Source organism: Oculina patagonica, chromosome 3 (assembly GCF_052425735.1).
Source record: "Oculina patagonica isolate OP01 chromosome 3, crgOcupat, whole genome shotgun sequence".
NCBI lineage: Eukaryota > Metazoa > Cnidaria > Anthozoa > Scleractinia > Oculinidae > Oculina > Oculina patagonica.
In genome coordinates this window covers 5,252,621-5,269,798 of record NC_135760.1, presented here as the reverse complement: position 1 = coordinate 5,269,798, position 17,178 = coordinate 5,252,621, and the positions used below count along the sequence as shown (strand labels likewise).

General features: G+C 38.3%; 1 protein-coding gene and 1 long non-coding RNA gene across 2 annotated transcripts; one reads left to right on the top strand and one right to left on the bottom strand.

The window, feature by feature from the left end:
* Positions 1–557: 557 nt before the first annotated feature.
* On the bottom strand, positions 558–3,086 carry LOC144645223 (uncharacterized). Its single transcript, XM_078504722.1, has 2 exons — positions 2,583–3,086; positions 558–2,406 (listed from the first exon to the last, which is right to left on the bottom strand). The coding sequence occupies exon 2, from the start codon at positions 2,378–2,380 to the stop codon at positions 2,000–2,002; it is 381 nt and encodes a 126-aa protein (XP_078360848.1). The 5' UTR covers positions 2,381–2,406; positions 2,583–3,086; the 3' UTR covers positions 558–1,999.
* A 160-nt stretch (positions 3,087–3,246) lies between these two features.
* LOC144645245 (uncharacterized) lies at positions 3,247–16,960 on the top strand. Its single transcript, XR_013569249.1, has 5 exons — positions 3,247–3,299; positions 10,873–10,970; positions 14,120–14,269; positions 15,158–15,363; positions 16,503–16,960. It is a non-coding gene; the product is annotated as an uncharacterized LOC144645245 (long non-coding RNA).
* The last annotated feature ends 218 nt before the right edge of the window (positions 16,961–17,178 follow it).

Sequence of the window (17,178 nt, the reverse complement as noted above, 5' to 3'; positions counted from 1 at the left end):
TTAGAAATCACGTTTCTATACTTTGTACCAAAAGGATCGATCGGTGGACTGAAGTTCACTTTCTTCGCGAAGGCACGCCAGCCGTATTTTTAAAAAGGTTTAATTTTTATGAACTCCCATAACGAACCTAATCCTAGAGTTTTAAACCGGGGCCCGAAATTTACGGTTTTAATATTATAAAATTGAAACCTGTGTCATCCAAAACAATGTAGTCGGATATGACGTCAGTTGTATCGGGGCGAAAAAATGATTTCTCGGCATTTTCCGAAGTCTCGTCCCCAGACGTCCGATCAAATCTGGGGACGAGAATGCTAGCGGAGGCATTGCTCGATTCGATCTTCATCTTCCATTGCTGCGTCACATTTCAAGACCTGCAATGTACCTTAAGGCACTTCACTTTCGAAGGTATGTAAGACTGAGCACAGCATTTGTGTTTAATATTCAGCAGTCAAAGTTGGAGAAGAAGTTGCTGCACTGGACTCGTTTACATAGAAAGACATGTTATGTCTTGCCCTTTGAAGAATTTGCCAAGTAAGTTATATCAATGAAACTTTATTAATAGCTTGGCAAGCCCAAGCACAAGGACAAGCATAGCATAACCACGAGAAACAACTGAAGAAAAACAAACAAACTTAATGGGCACAAGCACAAGAAAAACGAAACATTCCTGTACTTCAGCTGATTTGCACAAGCCTGTGCTTGTCTTTGTGCTAATAGTTGCATTGTTTTATCAATGAAATAAGGGCTCCAGTGCAAAAGTTAGTTCACGCGATGAAATTGCAGAAATTGTATTTCTTAAATTTAATTTAAAACTGAACAGCAATGTAGTTTAATAAATATACATGTATAAATTGTAAGGCCCATAATCTATTGTAAAGTCTCTGTTACATGCAAAATGGACCATACTTAATGGATTATTAAATACAACTTTAACGTATTTAAGAAGTCAATTGCCACTGAGACTACATTTAACAGGATAGTAAATTCAACATATCTACTGTACATTTAAAAGCTCAGAACACGACCGAGAAAAAAATTAGACCACCCTCAAAGTTTTTCTAAATTCTCATATTCAGCTTGAAGACATACAGAAAAACCATTTACATTAGAGAAGACCGTATTAAAGTTACGGAACTCCTTAATTTGAGAGTTATATTACAATAAAACAGAGTAGAAAATTTTGCAATTTTGTGGGCGTTCGAATGGCGTTACTCAATTCTGACCGCTACAGTCACGCAAGGTACACAAACTTCACTAAAAGTTGCCGCGAAACTATTACACATTTGATCCCCGGCAACTGAATAATAACTCTTTAAAATGCAGAATTCTACTAATCTAAACGTGGTTTTTAAACTCTTTTCAAGCCAAAATATCAAATTTAGTAAAACTTCGCGGTGGTTCGTAAGTACGTCCCCATCATGCGTGACCAAAGATCAGCTTTAGATTGAAAGTTATGCACGTTATAAAGGAAGAAAAAAATCTTGGCCCAGAATATTTTGCCGCTTAATTCCAGTTGTCAAGTATCTTTGAAATAGAAAATTTCGCTTGCAAATCAAAGCATGCTGATTCTGAGGCCAGAATAAATGTTTGAACACAAATGCTTCCAGAAGAGTTGATGTCAGATGTTTTTGAAAAATAAGCTGGGAAAGTCCCATTGCGTTTTCCTACACGAACGTGTAGGAAAACTCAACATTCTTCCTAAAATTCACTAAGCTTTTCATATTTCTTCGTTAGTACTAATGTAGAACATTTTTTAACTGGATCCTTTTAACGCAATAACTTAGTGTAACGGGCGTGTTATATAATATAAATTAATTTTATAAACTTACATCGATTGTCAGTCTAGCTTTATAGGTAAACATAAGCTTAAAATAGTTTACTTGAGTAATTACTGTAATCTTTTGCTAATTAATCGTTTTTACTCTGTCAACAGGGACAAGTAATTAGCTGTTCTTTAAGAGAATAAAGTCGGTAAACTGCTGATCTTGGTCAAGTCATCTTACCCTTTGCGGATTCCTGTCAAAGTCTTTTGTAAATTTTGGATGTACAGACATGCTTCGCGTATCGTTTGAAGCTTCGTAATTCGCTTCTGCCCTCGCAAGGAAGGAATCAACTCTTTGAGTTTCTTGTAGGCTGTTTGCTCTGCCTCAGTTCTCAGTTTATCCTTCACTGAATTGCGTTTCCGTTTTCTTGCTGGTGTACTGGTAGTCTGTGGGTTAGGGACGATTCTACATGTTGTTTCTGCTAAGTCGTTGGCCGCCTTGGCGCCATCTTGTCGCCTCAGATAAACAAAATCTGGATTTATTCCTGCAACACCAGCAGATTCATTGTCGTAGAGAAATTCCCTGTCCTCCGTGCACATAAGGTCGTAATCTGACATTGTGGCGTTTACTATCGGTGATCAACCTGAAACAAATACAAGTAAAACCTAAGTTTAGATCGAGTATTCTAGTAAGATCAAATTGGGTCCAGAATTTCACGGCAGGTTTAAAGTATAAACTCGCCAGTTTTCTGGAGCAATACAGAAAGTTTTAAAGTTCACGTAAAGGACAAGATGATGTATTCATCGTTAATTGACTTACGTATCTCTTGATTTAGAGTACTTGAAAATATTTAAACGCGAAGGCGACAAAACTTGCCTTTTATCAAGAACCAAAAACTTCAGAAGCGTTCCACGTGCTTTGGAAAGACTATCCACCTGTCAATCAATGAATTTCCAAGGTGAAACGCTGACGGAAGCAAAAATAACTGCACTGAATATTTTACCCTTAACCTTTGCTGATCTGCGATATAATATAATACATTCTTTGCGACTTTAGCGGAGACTCAACTTTTCCTTCGCTGCAAAGGAGCGACGTCTTTGAGGGTTGGTAGACCGTGTACTGGTGGAGCAATGGAGCCTCAGAAGTCAGCCACAGCGGTGGAGAGCACATCCTCAGTGGATAGGAATCTCTTGAAAAAAGAAAAAACACACAAAAGAACAAACAAATAAAAAAGAAAAAACCCTGATATCTTGGCACTAGCTTGGTGAACTCACTTTCGAGAAAGAACAGATAACACTTCAGCAATAAAAACCAGTAAACCCAATTTTGCGATTCTGTGAGCAAGCCCAAACATGCCCTTTTATAGTTCGTTAAACGAGAATCTTTTTTTAAAAATCCCCAGCCTCCCCACCGCTATCCGTCGCTCTATCCCCACTCTCCCTATCCTTGTACCCCATTCTGGTGTAGTCACGTGTTAATTGAAGTTTCAAAATGGCGGCCGGTTCTGTGCGCTTCTGCTGAAGAGAAAAAGCTAAGGTAAGCAAACATTTTTCCATGTAAAAGCATTTTTATAGTAAGCAACATATTCCTGGTGGTCATATTTTACTGCAAAGTCCGAAATTAAAAAAAACACCTGATGGAACAACCGTAACTCAAATGGAAATTCTATAAAACTTTATTAAATATTGGCACGAACTGAACACTGGCGCAGACGATTTGAATTTCGCGCGCGCACTTGTTGGAAAGCTTGCATCTTGACCCGGTTGAACAAAAAAAGAAACTGCGTCTAAGTTTCCTATGGCAAATATGCTTTGTGCGCGGCTTTCCCTCTGGAGATCATAAAATAAGCTAGTTGTAAGTTTGCACGCCATTTATACCCGGGTCGGAAGGGTAAATACGGTGCGGGATTCGGGAAAACGCAAAATATCTTGAAGGGTTTCGGGATTTGGCTACCCCCAAGCAAGCGGGATGGACTAATATTTGGGCATGCAATGCTGGATTTTTTTTGCCTGTTTGTCGGGTATTGGGAAATCGTCACAACTTGAATAAACATTCTAGCAGAGAAGCAAATCAACCTGGGCGGCGCTAAGTTGTGTCTCATTCCAAATCTAACTGAAAAGGCAGGCAGTGGCGTCGAAATATTTTACCGGAGAACACCCGGCGTATCCAATCGAACAAAATCGAACCAAAAATCAATCGAACCCAATCGAACACCAATTGTTCGATTGGGTTCGGTAATCGAACAAAATCGAACATCTATTTTGCTGTGAGTTCGATTTTCGAACCAATTGAATATATCGAGCACAAGCGAAACCAATCCGATTCGATTTCGTTCGGAATCCGTCTTTTGATAAGTAAAACACGCAGGACTAATCAGGGGGACAGTTTACCGTACAAAATGTCCGCAATATTAACAAACAGAAGTTTGGTAATCGAACGCTCGATTGAGTACAAAACCCAAGATTGTCGACTGTTCGGTAATCGAACATTCGATTTTGTTCGATTGTCAACTGTTCGGTAATCGAACGTTCGATTTTGTTCGATTGACCAAATTTTAAATATTGTGAGTTCGATTATGTTCGATTACCGAACCCAATCGAACGATTGGTGTTCGATTGGGTTCGATTACCGAACGTTCGATTGGATACGCCGGGAGAACACAAGATGCGTAGCAACATCTACATCTTGCATTTATTAACTTTTGCATTTTTAAAAAAAAAAAAAAGAAGAGAAAAAAAAAAGGGGGGGAGGAAAAAATAAAAAACATATAAAAAATATAATTTTTAAACATAAAAAAAAAAAAAAAAAATTTTTATTTTTTTTTTTTTTTTTATTTAGATAATTGACGCCTTACTTACAATAATAAGTACACTTACAATAACAGCTAGCACAATACTTACAATACTTAAACACTAATAAAGACAACACTAATACACAATAGCCGGATTTTTTTTTTTACTCAACAATACTTGTAATAATACGACAGAAGAAGAAGAAAAAAAAAGTACACTAGAAGCGCAAAAGAAAGGTATACAACTACACACACACAATATATAGCTAGCAGCTGGCTTTGGGTAACAACAAAAGAGATTATGTGTTTTTACTGCTACAAAGGGTGGTCCACTTGTTCAGGACTATGTTTATTATAATTACCATTTCTGATAGCAATCTCTCTTTCTGATTGAATTTTACTTTTAAGCAAACAAAGAAAGACCTCAAACATTGGATTTTCAGACTTGATTTTTATTAAAAAGAAGTGGTTTAGCGCATAAAAACTAGAAGATCCTGGTTTATAGCCATAAAGAATTTCAATAGGTTTTGGATTTATGTTTTCAAAGCGTTTTACGTTCCACCATTCGATTGCCATGATCCAAAATTGTTTCACGTTAGGACACTCGCAAAACATGTGTTCTAGTGTTTCATTTACATAATTACACATTAACTCACATACCGGTGAGGCTTTTATCTTCATTTTATATAGTCTTTGGTTTGTAGGGAGAATGTTATGGATTAATTTGTACTGAAAGCTTCTTAGTTTATTTTCTATTGTGATTTTGAAAGGTAGTTCATAGATGGCTTCCAAGTCCGTAACATTTTGATTCTGTAGGCAGTGTTCTACAGTGGGTGGGCAAAAGGACTTTTCGACGAGCAGAGAGCGAGCTTTTTGGCAGAAACATTATCTGCTGTTAAGACGTTTTGCGTTCTTTGATTACCTGAAGGAGTATCGAGGATTGCGGTTTTCCAGGCTTTTGGGATTGTGGCGATCACGCCTGCGTAGTCCTAAAAAGTTGTACGGACACCGAACTTGGCCTTAAAATGTTCGAAAGATAGAAAGTTTCCCTGCTCGGTTAGAAGGTCACGAACCTTTACGATTCCATTTTTATGCCACGATTTGAAATAAAATGATTTGCTGCAAATCCTTATGAAACGATTGTTCCATAAGATCTCTTCTTTAAAATATGTGGAATTAACTGGGTCATTTGAGTGAAATTCTTGCCAATTTGACAGAATCTCTTTATAAAAAATTGGAATGTTTTTTAACTCTAGGTAATTTAGATTGAAATTGCACTGAAACAGGAAAGCACCTCCATATTTTAACAAAAACGAATTAAGAAAGACGCACCAGTTGTTTTCAGGCTCATCACAGAAACGTTTTACCCAAGCAATTTTTAGGGACTTGTTGACGTAGTTGAAATTGACCATATTGAGCCCGCCTTTGTTCACCGGGCCGATTAACGTAAGCTTAATATGATAGAACAGAAATGAAATAAGAAAGGGTAATGAGAATGGAAAGAGCTGGAAATATTAAATTTATATGTATTTCAATCTTTTCAAAAATTTTGCCACTCGAGCAGTAAATTGTTGGACAAAGGTGTTATCCAACAGAGGATTGTGCAGTTCCAGAAAATATCCATACACATACCATGGAAGGTCATTGGAAATTCAAAGGGGGTGGGGTGGGGGTCTCAAAAGCAGGGTTTGAAATGAGCACTTGTCACATACCAATGCAACCTTGTGTAAAGCCTGTCCGAATTACTCACCCAGTTACCAGTTTGGCAAGTGCATTTTTTTATCTTCCGAAACTAAAACTGAAACTAGTTGTTTTTTACAACAAATCTAAACATGAACATACCAGGACGTTTTTACATTTCTCAAAGCTTTACCCAGGGGGGGGGGGGTACTCCCTAAAATTAACTATGGGGGGTGCCGCTTTCCAGAGAAAAAAAGCTGGATTTGCCACCCTGTTTTAGAGGGTACCCTGTTCCACAATATATCAACAATGGAAAACTATAGATAGATAACAAAAACACTAGCATATATCACAAAGCACTTGCTTGATTTTGTTTGTGTCTTGGAGATTAGGCAATGATGGGAGTGGAGTTTTGCAGCTATAAACCTGATCATACTTAATCAGGATTCTGGGGAAAAATCGACCCTGTTCCAGAGTCAAAAGGGTGATTTTTATACCCTGATCCAGAGTTAGAGAGGCAAAAAGCATACCCTGTTGAGTGGCACATACACCATCTAGCCCTTATATTAGAGTACCCCATCACCGGGAGCTTTACAAACCTGGCGAACATACACAAATTTTCCACTTCGTAAATATATAAAAATGGGCCCCATTTAAGTAATAATTATTGTAGAACGATACTGCTGGTAATAATAAACTGCACTCCTAAGAGCCATCAAAAATTGGGTTTTCAACCCCGCAAAACCCAAACTTTTTAAAGGAAAGTACCGTAAATGATCTAATAAATGCCCGGGGCGTCTATTAAATTTTAAGGGTCCTAGAGGGGGTGTTAAATAGATCTGAGGAATTAATAAGAGAGAGGCAGGGCCAGGGGGCAAAGGGAGTGGGAATCATACTAGCTGCAGAAACTTAAACAGGGACAACGTCAACAAAACAATAAGACACATACCGTATTTTCTCGATTAAACGCCGGACCCCGATTAAACGCCGGCCTCGTATAAACGCCGGGTCAAAATTGCTAATTTTTAAATAAATGCCGGGGGCGTTTGTTCGAGGTCCCGGCATTTAGTTGAGGTCAAGCTAAAAAGTAAATATTATTCTCCTGAATGTAACCTGAGATCATGCCCTCCCTCGCTACTTACCACTCCGGGGAAGGAGGGCATGATACATTTACTTGTTGAAATGTATGTAAAAAAACCGGATTCTGGTTTTTTTTCTGATTGGTCGAGAAACAATACTAAATGAAGCGGTGTGGACTGATTGGCTGTAGTATTTCAACGAGACTTCCGGTCAAAAGCTGGTGCTAATGGCTTTATAGACGAGGCGCGTTAATTGCGAGGACGATTTTTCTTCTACGTTAGCTGAAGCCCTGACAAATTTCAAGTGTAATTCTCTGAATGCAGAACAGATAGAGTGTTCGACAATGCGTAATTTGTTTTCGTGACGGTGTTTTGGCAATTCATCGAATGAGTTTCAGGAAAACAAATTCACCAAACAATATTCCAGAGGTGTTGGAATGTTTACAGTGTTTACTTTATAAAAGCTACACGATGCTATCCGCGCCGTGAAACAGCTCATCTGTAAATTCCTTTTTTGTTAGCTGTAAGGGACGGCATCTATCGCTGATAAATATACATTCACAAGTGCCATTTCTCCCTACTGAAAGCATTTTTATTTTAGCACGGCGAAAAAGTTTTAATACAGGCTGTACATGTATAATTATTCTGCAGACGTTTTTCACCCCTGGTGGATATCCGAGTCCCGAATTTGCCGCCATCTACAAAGAGTGGTTTGACAGTTCGACGACACCTTAGTTTATTTAAATTTGGGGTCGGTTGGCGGCCGGTTAAATAAATGTATCAGGCGTTCTTTTTCCCTCTCTCATCTTTGCAAGGGAAAGAAACGCCTGATCGCAGGTTACCTGAATGGCACTGCTATGACATACTAGTACGGTATGCTGCTTTGGAAATTTAAATAAACGTTCAAAAGAAAAGTCCGGCGTAACATAGCTATGATGGACGCTGTACAACAAAATAAAACCTAGCAGTGTTCGCGTTCCTGTCTTCATGACTGACGCATTTCCCTTCTTGCTTAGTGCTCACAGTCGTTGAAATGTCGAGGATTCTTCCAGCGTTTGTTAATAAGTTGGAAGAGGTCGTTTAAAAACGAGGAGGACGTTGGAGACATTGCCGTTTATGAACTTAAAACTTTGTAAACGTTGCATGCTCCTTAATTGTTCATATACCGTTTATGTTCTGTTTGTCACGAATCTTGATTACAACATAAACGCCAATCCACAATAATGTACCTTTGGGTATTTATTAACTTTGGATACCCAGGGGCAGTTTTTCGGGGCATAACGAAGAGAAAAATCGTCCCGCCTTGACTAACTACCCCTTGGTCTCGGAGATCGGTAACAATAAATCAATCTGAAAATTTGACAGAAAATTGCAGTCCGTTAATAAACGCGGGGCCCCGATTAAACGCCGGCTTCAAATAAATGCCAGGTCCGCCAAGCCAAGTTTGAAATAAACGCCGGGGGCGTTTAATTGAGAAAATACGGTAGTTTGTTTGGGGAGTAAGATAGAAAACAAGGTTTGTGACTAGAAGACTAATCTAATCAGCGCTAATGCAAAGCCTGGAGATCTCATTCATAGCTCGATATCAATGTCCATCATCATCATTGGCTTCTTAAATGTCCGAGTCAAGCTAGAAACCGGCTAAATAGATATCGTGATTTTACTTTTTCGAGCTTATTCCTTGGTTTTTGAGGAGATTTGTGGGGGGCGGGAACTACCGGTATTAGACACGGGGCATTCATAAGAGGGGGCATCTAATACAAACTTTACACCTCATACAAACTTTACACCTTAGGGGAGGCGTTTATAAGATATGGGGCATTTATTTGAGAGTGGGTATTTATTAGATCATTTACGGTATGGGACTTCACTGGAACTTCCAATGGGGTGGGCCAGGGATTGCAACCAAAAACCTTCCGTGGGAGGGGTATGGATATTTTCTGGAACAACACATTACCCTGAAAAACAACAACAACAGCAGCCGCAACCAAGAACAAACAACAACAGCAAAGCAACCTAATGTTGAAATGCCTAAGGAACATGAATATAAATGTGTTGAGTCCTCAACATTTAATAAGCATATACCCGTGCAGTTTGCTTTGGCATAAATATAATAATTACAAAAAGTTGAAAGTTTGAAAACCTATTCTTTTAGGTCAGATTCCCTAGTTATGCACATACAGTATGTGACTAGTCATTGATTTATCGCATTCAAGTCAGCAAATTTCAGTGTTGTTGTTGCAAACTCGACACACATACTTAACTGTGGTTGAAAATTGCCATGGTTTTATTCTGAGTAATGTTTTCTCAGGGTATACTTGCTTTAGAGTCGCATCATTCAAATTGCAAATCATTTTTGCTTCGTGTCATGTGCCAAAAACAAGACACAAGCATTGGGGCTTCTCATGAACATTTTTTGCATTGCTTGTAAGAGGGGTAACTCATGATTTCTTTGTTAGTTTGGTATTCTAGTTTTTGCCAGATAATAATGTGCTAAATCAAGATCAAGATTATTGTTTGATTCTGGAGTTCTTGCTGCATAGCACTCAAAATAATCAAATATAACAACATGCTCACATCATTGCACCTCGTGCCTATTTAGCTCTTTACTCTTTATCATTGATTAAACTTACACCCCAGCTCTAAATGGTCATATAACCAGAAATGCAACACAAAAAATGCATCATTTTGCTTTCTGCTAATACATGTATGCTGTAACTATGCAAATAAATGAGCCCTAAGTCAGTACAAGTAAAGTCCATTTTCAAACCTAGTTGCTCACCAGGCCAGAGCTAAAAACATGGTTACCGTTTCTGCAGCTAGTATGATTCCCACTCCCTTTGCCCCCTGGCCCTGCCCCCACCCGGGATAGGATCCCACTCACAGAGTACTAGGCAGTAACCCTCGTCCCCAGCATTGAATTTGCCAGTTCCCATTTATATACACCAGGATCAAAAATGACATCATTAAATAACTTGAGGAGCAGGAACTGCAGGAATGACCTCCTTCATCAGCTGTTTCGGCTGTAACTTCGGTAGCTTTCAACAACACATTTTGTAACGAGTGTCACATCTCTTTCTTCCCCGCTCGTCAGACACTGCTCGCTCGTAATTAGTCATTTGAGGATTGCTTTAATCTATTTCTGGATATCCTGGGGATGCCGATGTATGCTGCGAGATATATCAATGAAAATTGATAGCAATCGATGGCATTTGATGTAATTAAGGGAATTTCATTTGTGACTATCAGTTGGTCATTGATTGGCCGATGCCAATCAATATCAATTAACAAACCAGCATCGATTGATTGATTGATTTCCATCATCGATTTTCATAAATTGCTCAGGCCGGGATTCTTAAAACATTTTTCATTTATATCCGGACCCTGTTTTTAATTATTATTTGCTGAAAAAGGTTACAGTATTTTTACCTGAAATGTCCAATTTTTACAATTTTAAATTTGGTAGCAGGATATTATTTTATCGCTCAAAAGATTTTCTTTATCAAATTTAATTAAGCAGTGAAGTACTATAAGCAGACACACCTGTTAACTCTTTCAGGTTTGCACAAAACGCAGGCTAACAATATGATGGCCAAATCATCTGGTCTTCTGTGAATGGATCATAAAATTTCCTAGATGTGAAGATATTTGTATAAGGTATGTTTTTCACACTTATGTGCTAATTTTGACTTTGCTTTGTTTTTGTTCAGCCCCATAAAGTGGCTAAACCCTTGGGCTTGATTTTGGATTGGAGTGTGAAGCAACTCTAAACTGTGTTTGATTTGTTGTCTAATTAAGCTTACTTATTCATCTGTGTATGCGTGCACAAGAGTTTCATTTGCTGCATTTCTCTCCTGGAAATGCCTCGTTTTCCCACACCAACTGCCTCACTTTCATTACATAACCTGCTTTTTCATGCAACAACAACAACCATTTTATTTTGCCAAAAAAGTGATGGAACCAATTTAACCTGTTTATATGCATTTTATATGAGCAAAAAAATTAAAACACTAAGTCAGCATTAGCCATAAGTACTTAAGGCTTATTCATAGCTTGCTTAAATGAGTGTAGAGATAAACTCTTTAATTCTACATCCAAGCTGTCCCAGATGGAAGGACCAGAAAAGTGCAAATTAAACACAGAATGATTTGTGTGGTCCAGCATCTTGAAGGCAGGAGTCAGATCATAATTACAACTTGACCTACGAGCAGTCGATATTTGTTCCTGAACTGAAATCCTATGCATGATGGGGAAAGTTAAGAGTATGCAGGTCAGAGGAAAATGTCCTTGTGGGTACTGAGGATTTCAGGAACAAGAACCGGCTGCTCAGAACGACTACAAACAACATTTTATATCTACTTATAAAATAGCTCTTAAAACCAGAGTATTTGTGTTTTCTCAAACACACCCCCTTTCTCTATCAAGCCTTTGACACACCCCCTTCAGGGCTGCAAATAACTGCCGGTCATCGGACATTGGCCGACCAAAATTTGCTCATGTTGGACGAAATCCCAAGTGTGGCTGGAGATGATATCCAGACAATTTTTTTGATTGTAAATCATTTTAGAGCAGCCATGATTCAACCTTTGTTTTTGGTGATGTCCGACCACAATGTTGTTTTGTCTGACCAAGATAGTGTCTTAGTAGGACATATAGAGGATATTACATGGTTGCTCGGAGATATGAAATTTATCTTCAAGTGTTCAAATCTATATCTCACAAGTGAGCGCAGCGAACGAGTGAGATATCGGTTTTGAACACGAGAAATGTTGTCTGAAGGTCGTACAAATGTTTCCGAACATTTTCTGAAGATTTACAAAGCTAACCGAAGATTGCCGAGGAAGATCCGAAGATGTTTCGACTTAATATCGATAAACTTTGGCTCATTGAGCTATGAAATTTGGCAAACTGCGAGATGATTGGTCAAAAATGATATCCACACATGTGTGGATACCATTGATATCCACACATGTGTGGATACCATTTTTCTCGATTTGCTACCACTCGCTAAAGCACTGCATTCTATAAAATAAATAGGAAATATTTGCAGCCCTGCCCTTTCTCTATCAAGCCTTTGACACACCCCACCCATCTATTGTTACCTACAGATGCATTATCCAAAACTGCAAACCCTTTCAGGATTTCAGTCTGAATGGCTGGGGTTTTGTTGATAGCCAACAATCGCCAAGAATAGATGCAAATAACTGCCAGATTATTTTTCCTTTGAAAACTGTAGTGAATTCTAGACCTTCCATTACAAGGCTCTACAGTCAACTCTTTCTAAGAAAAACGACACCGTTGGACTGGCTCTCACTGTCCACCATAGAGAGGTGTCCATCTTATAGGGTGTTAAGTAACAGTAAAATGACTGAAAAAGAAATTAATGGGCCAACACCATCCATCTTTTGGAGGATGCAACACTGTCCCATGGAACACCGTCCCATCTTTTGGAGGTGTCTGTCTTATATGTCTAGACTGAGGTGTCCATTTAGAGAGAGTTGACTGTAATATCTCCCAGAATAAATTACATGTATAACCATCTGAATGCAATGGTCACGCAACACAGCCGTGTGCATGTGTACAGGTTCTGCCCAAATCGCAGAGATGTGTTGTGTGACCAATGCATTCAGTTGATTTATTAATCTCCTATCTATTAAGCTGCCCACCCCACCCCACCCCTGTGCTAATCTATTTTCACCCAAAAGTATTATCTAAATGGTAGGTGATTGATAGCAGATACAAAATTCAAGTTTGGGGAGCGGGGTGGGGGGGGGGGGTGGCGGTGGAGAGTACCTTACCCTTTTTAGTGGTTTTTGCTTCTTTGTGCTTTTTCTGGCGAAAACTTGTGTGTAATGTTCTGGATATTTTTCTTATTTTTGAAGAAATCCCTCTTTCCACTTTGCCAATAGGTTTCCCACCACCTCTCCCCAGGGGTTTCCGGTAACAAGGGAACATGGCCATTAACTCTTTTGAAACATGGAAACATAACAAAATAAAACTGAGAACACAGGTATGAAAGCATATTAATTTTTATTTTTAGGGAACAGGCCAACATCAAAATTGAAGAAAACATTTTTAGAGAATGCGGGGACACAAGGAAAATTTTGTTGGGAACAAGGGAACAGGCCACGCCCGCCCCACCCCCCACCCCCTTCCGGGAGGCCCTCACTAATCAATATAAAGTAAGACTATTTTTGACGCAAAATATTGTGTCGACTTAGTATCAATCAGGTTTTATCTAAAATAGGTAATGGTATAAAAAAAAAAAAACGTTAACGATTTTTTAAAACCCGACGAACAGATAGAATAAGGCCCCGTCCAAACTGACCCGGGTAAATTTGAAAACGAAGAAATTTGAAAACGTAAAATGTTTTCCTTCCACATAAACCCGGGTAAATTTGAAAACGATACGCACAGAGCTATTGTTAAGCTAATTTAACCTTTTGTTTTGACAGAGAACACATGACTATTTGACGTCAGCGTTTTCAAAAAGTCCCTGTTTCGCCCGTTTTCGCCGTCCACACGGCTACACCACCTAGCCGGCGTTTTCAAATTTACCCACTTTGGTAAGCGTTTTTGAAAAGTACCATTTTCGGTGACCGAAAAATCCGTTTCAGTGTGGACGATTGGCCTAACCGGGGTAAAAAGATGCGTTTTCAAATTTGCCCGGGTCAGTGTGGACGGGGCCTTAGAATAAATTCTAATTAATATTCAATTATTCATAATTTTGTATCACTTTTGCACGAGGAGAGGAGCGTGAACGAAGCTTAACTTTAACGTCGTTTTATATTTATTCTACGGCACAGAATTCCAGGAAATCAGTTCAACCAACTTTGTTAGTGTCGAAAAACAACTGTGGCTCTTACGATGTCTACGTCCTCGCGCTGTGGGTCGCGCTCGTGTGGGCATTCAACTGCCGCCGAAGAGTTATATCGTTGGAAGCGTTCTCTAAAGAGGTAACTGTACAATTTCAAACAAATATATTGTGAATTTAGTTGCCCTCGACTAAAGACAGCTCAGTGAATTTCGTTACGTTTTGATTGTTAACTGCTTCCCACTGATTTACACGCTAAACTGTTTAGGTAAACATGGTTTAAAATGTATTAATTTTATTCACGAAAGCTGCCTACTGCGGTAATACAACTTAATGGCGTGTGTAATTTAGGCCTTTGGTTTTTCTGTCATTGATTTTCTCTTTCTTTAAACTAAGTTTTTGATTCGTTGTCGTTGGCAGTAGACTTGAATTATAGCCTTTGGAGGAACGATTTAAACTTTTGTAGTGCACAGTTTGGGGAGGGGGTGTTGTTAGGAAGAGAAGGGAACTTTTTACGCTTTCCCAGTCTTCTCTAATTTCAGGAAAAACTACCTTATTATAGGAAATTAACGCTCGTGTTAATTAAGGTATTTGAATTGGAGGGGAACTTGAACTTACTCCTGAATAAAGGAAATTAACGCGAAAGAGGAGGTCAATTTTTAAAATGAAGGAAATTAACGCGATTAATACAAGGAAGCTTATAACAAATTTTGTTTTAACATTGAATTTTTTTGGCCGAAATCATAAGAAGTTGATGTGTCAGATGCCGAACTGCCCTTCTAAAAGCCAGCATGAACTGGAAATATCGTAAACAATAATTTCGGTAGGATTTGACATTGCAATAGATCGAAATACAGTAAATGCAGAAAAGAGAAAGTCAGGTATGCGATAAAATATTTAAAAAGTGCACTTTGAATGATCTGTTGTGTCCATAATTCGCTACTGTTAAAAAAACCAACAATTTCCTCCTCCGTCTTAGAAAACCTCAAAGTGATGATAACATGAAGTGTATCATTCTCTTGCTCTCCAGGCTCTTGCAGGTGCACGTCATGCTCCTTGGAGGAGGAATGGAGTTCGTGGGCGGACCTCCCAGCGCCTCCACGAGGTCACTGCGCCACTGACCAACGAATCGGGAACTAAACACTGACCTAGTCTGGTTATACACCAACAAGCAGGTTGATTGTAACAGTATAGGACCACTGGCATGGCCTCCTCAAGTTGAAAACACAGAAAAAAGTAAGTCAGGAAGCTAATACAAAGCATATCAATTAACGTTTTTGCTTGACCCGTGAAAAGGGTTTTTATTGTCTTTTTGTCGGCATGTTTTCCGTTGTCTGGTTTCCATATTATTGCTGGCGGTGCCCATGTAATAGGCAAATGTTGCGCTCGATATTGTTTACATTTGGCCTTATTAGCATGCTGCTTTGTGTAGAAAAGGCATCATGCACGCAAAAGAGGTAAAGATGTTAAGCTTTTTGCTTGTAATATTAAGAATATTTGTCTTTCAAACACTACAAAATTGCTGGAATGCAAAGGGGCTAAGAGGCATTCTTTCTAAATTTCGAGTTTTTAAACCCACGCAACATAAATAATTGGGCTCAATCTACAAAAGGGCTGAGTGCCATGTCCTTTCAATATTCGGAGCTGAGATATTGTAGATCGAAGAGAGACTGAAGCGCTTATTATGCTAAAGAGGCAATTATTGTAAACAAAGATTTGCATATTATCTTTTCATTTTGGAGCACGGGAGAGTCTGAATTGCATTTTAGTTTTGCAAGTTAAGGCAAGAACTTTGCAAATTTTCGGATTCCTTTGCAAATTTTTAGCCAACTGTGAGCAGCATTCAACCTTGCAAATTGTAAATTATAACCATAGCAAAATGAAATCAGTAGAACCAACTTCAAACCTTACGGGTATTGCAGCCGCGTGAATGCGCCCGCCAGCCCGCTACTTATGATAATGTTTTTGCAAAATAATTTTGCTAGCTACGTGTGTTTATTGCAAAACTGAAACGACTTAATGAAATTTTTTTTAGTACTTTGTGGGATTTAGGATGATACGCAGCAAATATCTGGAGTCATTTTGAATTCTCCTGAGCAGAACATATAACCCTGATGCACTCGACTCTTTTCCCGATGATATGGAATCCAGTGCCTTATAATGCATGCTGTATTTTAAAAACAGTTTTTCCGTGAGAAAATAATTAATCAGTAGTATCAGCTATTGGCATTCCGAAGTTAAACCTTCGTAGTTCAGCGCCCAAGTAAATGTCAAGGAAGCTTCGAAGCTTTCCCAGACGTTGAAAACTTATGTTTGTTGAATTGAGTATCAGAGTTAATGAATTTACTAATTTTTCCTTTTCTGATTCTCCACAGATTGCTGAATATTAACTACCTTCGCTGTTTCAAGTTAGAATTTTGTACAACAGTATGTAAACCAGCAAGCACAAGGACGGAGGTAGAGAAACTAAATTAAATTTCGACGAGGATTGCAGCTGAAACGTTTATTTTTCGGACAATCGTCAAGTGTCAACAGGATTTTCAATTTCGAAATACGAATTGTATTTACACAAACCAAAATGTTTGCCATTCAAGATTTTGGATTTAGTTGCAAGGTCAGTTTTCTTTCTTGATGTTATGTCAATTTTTTGCTAGAATTGTTTCCTTGTTAACATCTGTTTAAAATTTTTCAATTTTCCCGCCAAAAAACTTAGAAAAAATATGGGCGCTTAAAATACGCATGCGCCGTTTTTTTAAAAAAAAATTTCCAAGTGGTTTATTAAGTCTTATCTACTCTGTATTTTACTTTAATTATGTTGTCAATAAATTCAATTCACTGGTTTTGATGTAATAAAGTATAGTCAATAAACAAAACCAAGTTTTCAAATATTCATTGTGAACTTTATTATCATAGATAGATAGATAGTTTATTAATACAACTTCGCAACCTAAAAGGTTGAATTATATTTCAAATTATATTTCAAACAACAAGTGCATTGACTTTAAATTACTTTTAAACTTTAATTAGTTAAGTAAAATTCAATTACATCAA

Bases quoted from the DNA above. Each gene is read 5' to 3' on its own strand.
- LOC144645223 (XM_078504722.1), bottom strand. From the start codon at position 2,380: ATGTCAGATTACGACCTTATGTGCACGGAGGACAGGGAATTTCTCTAC.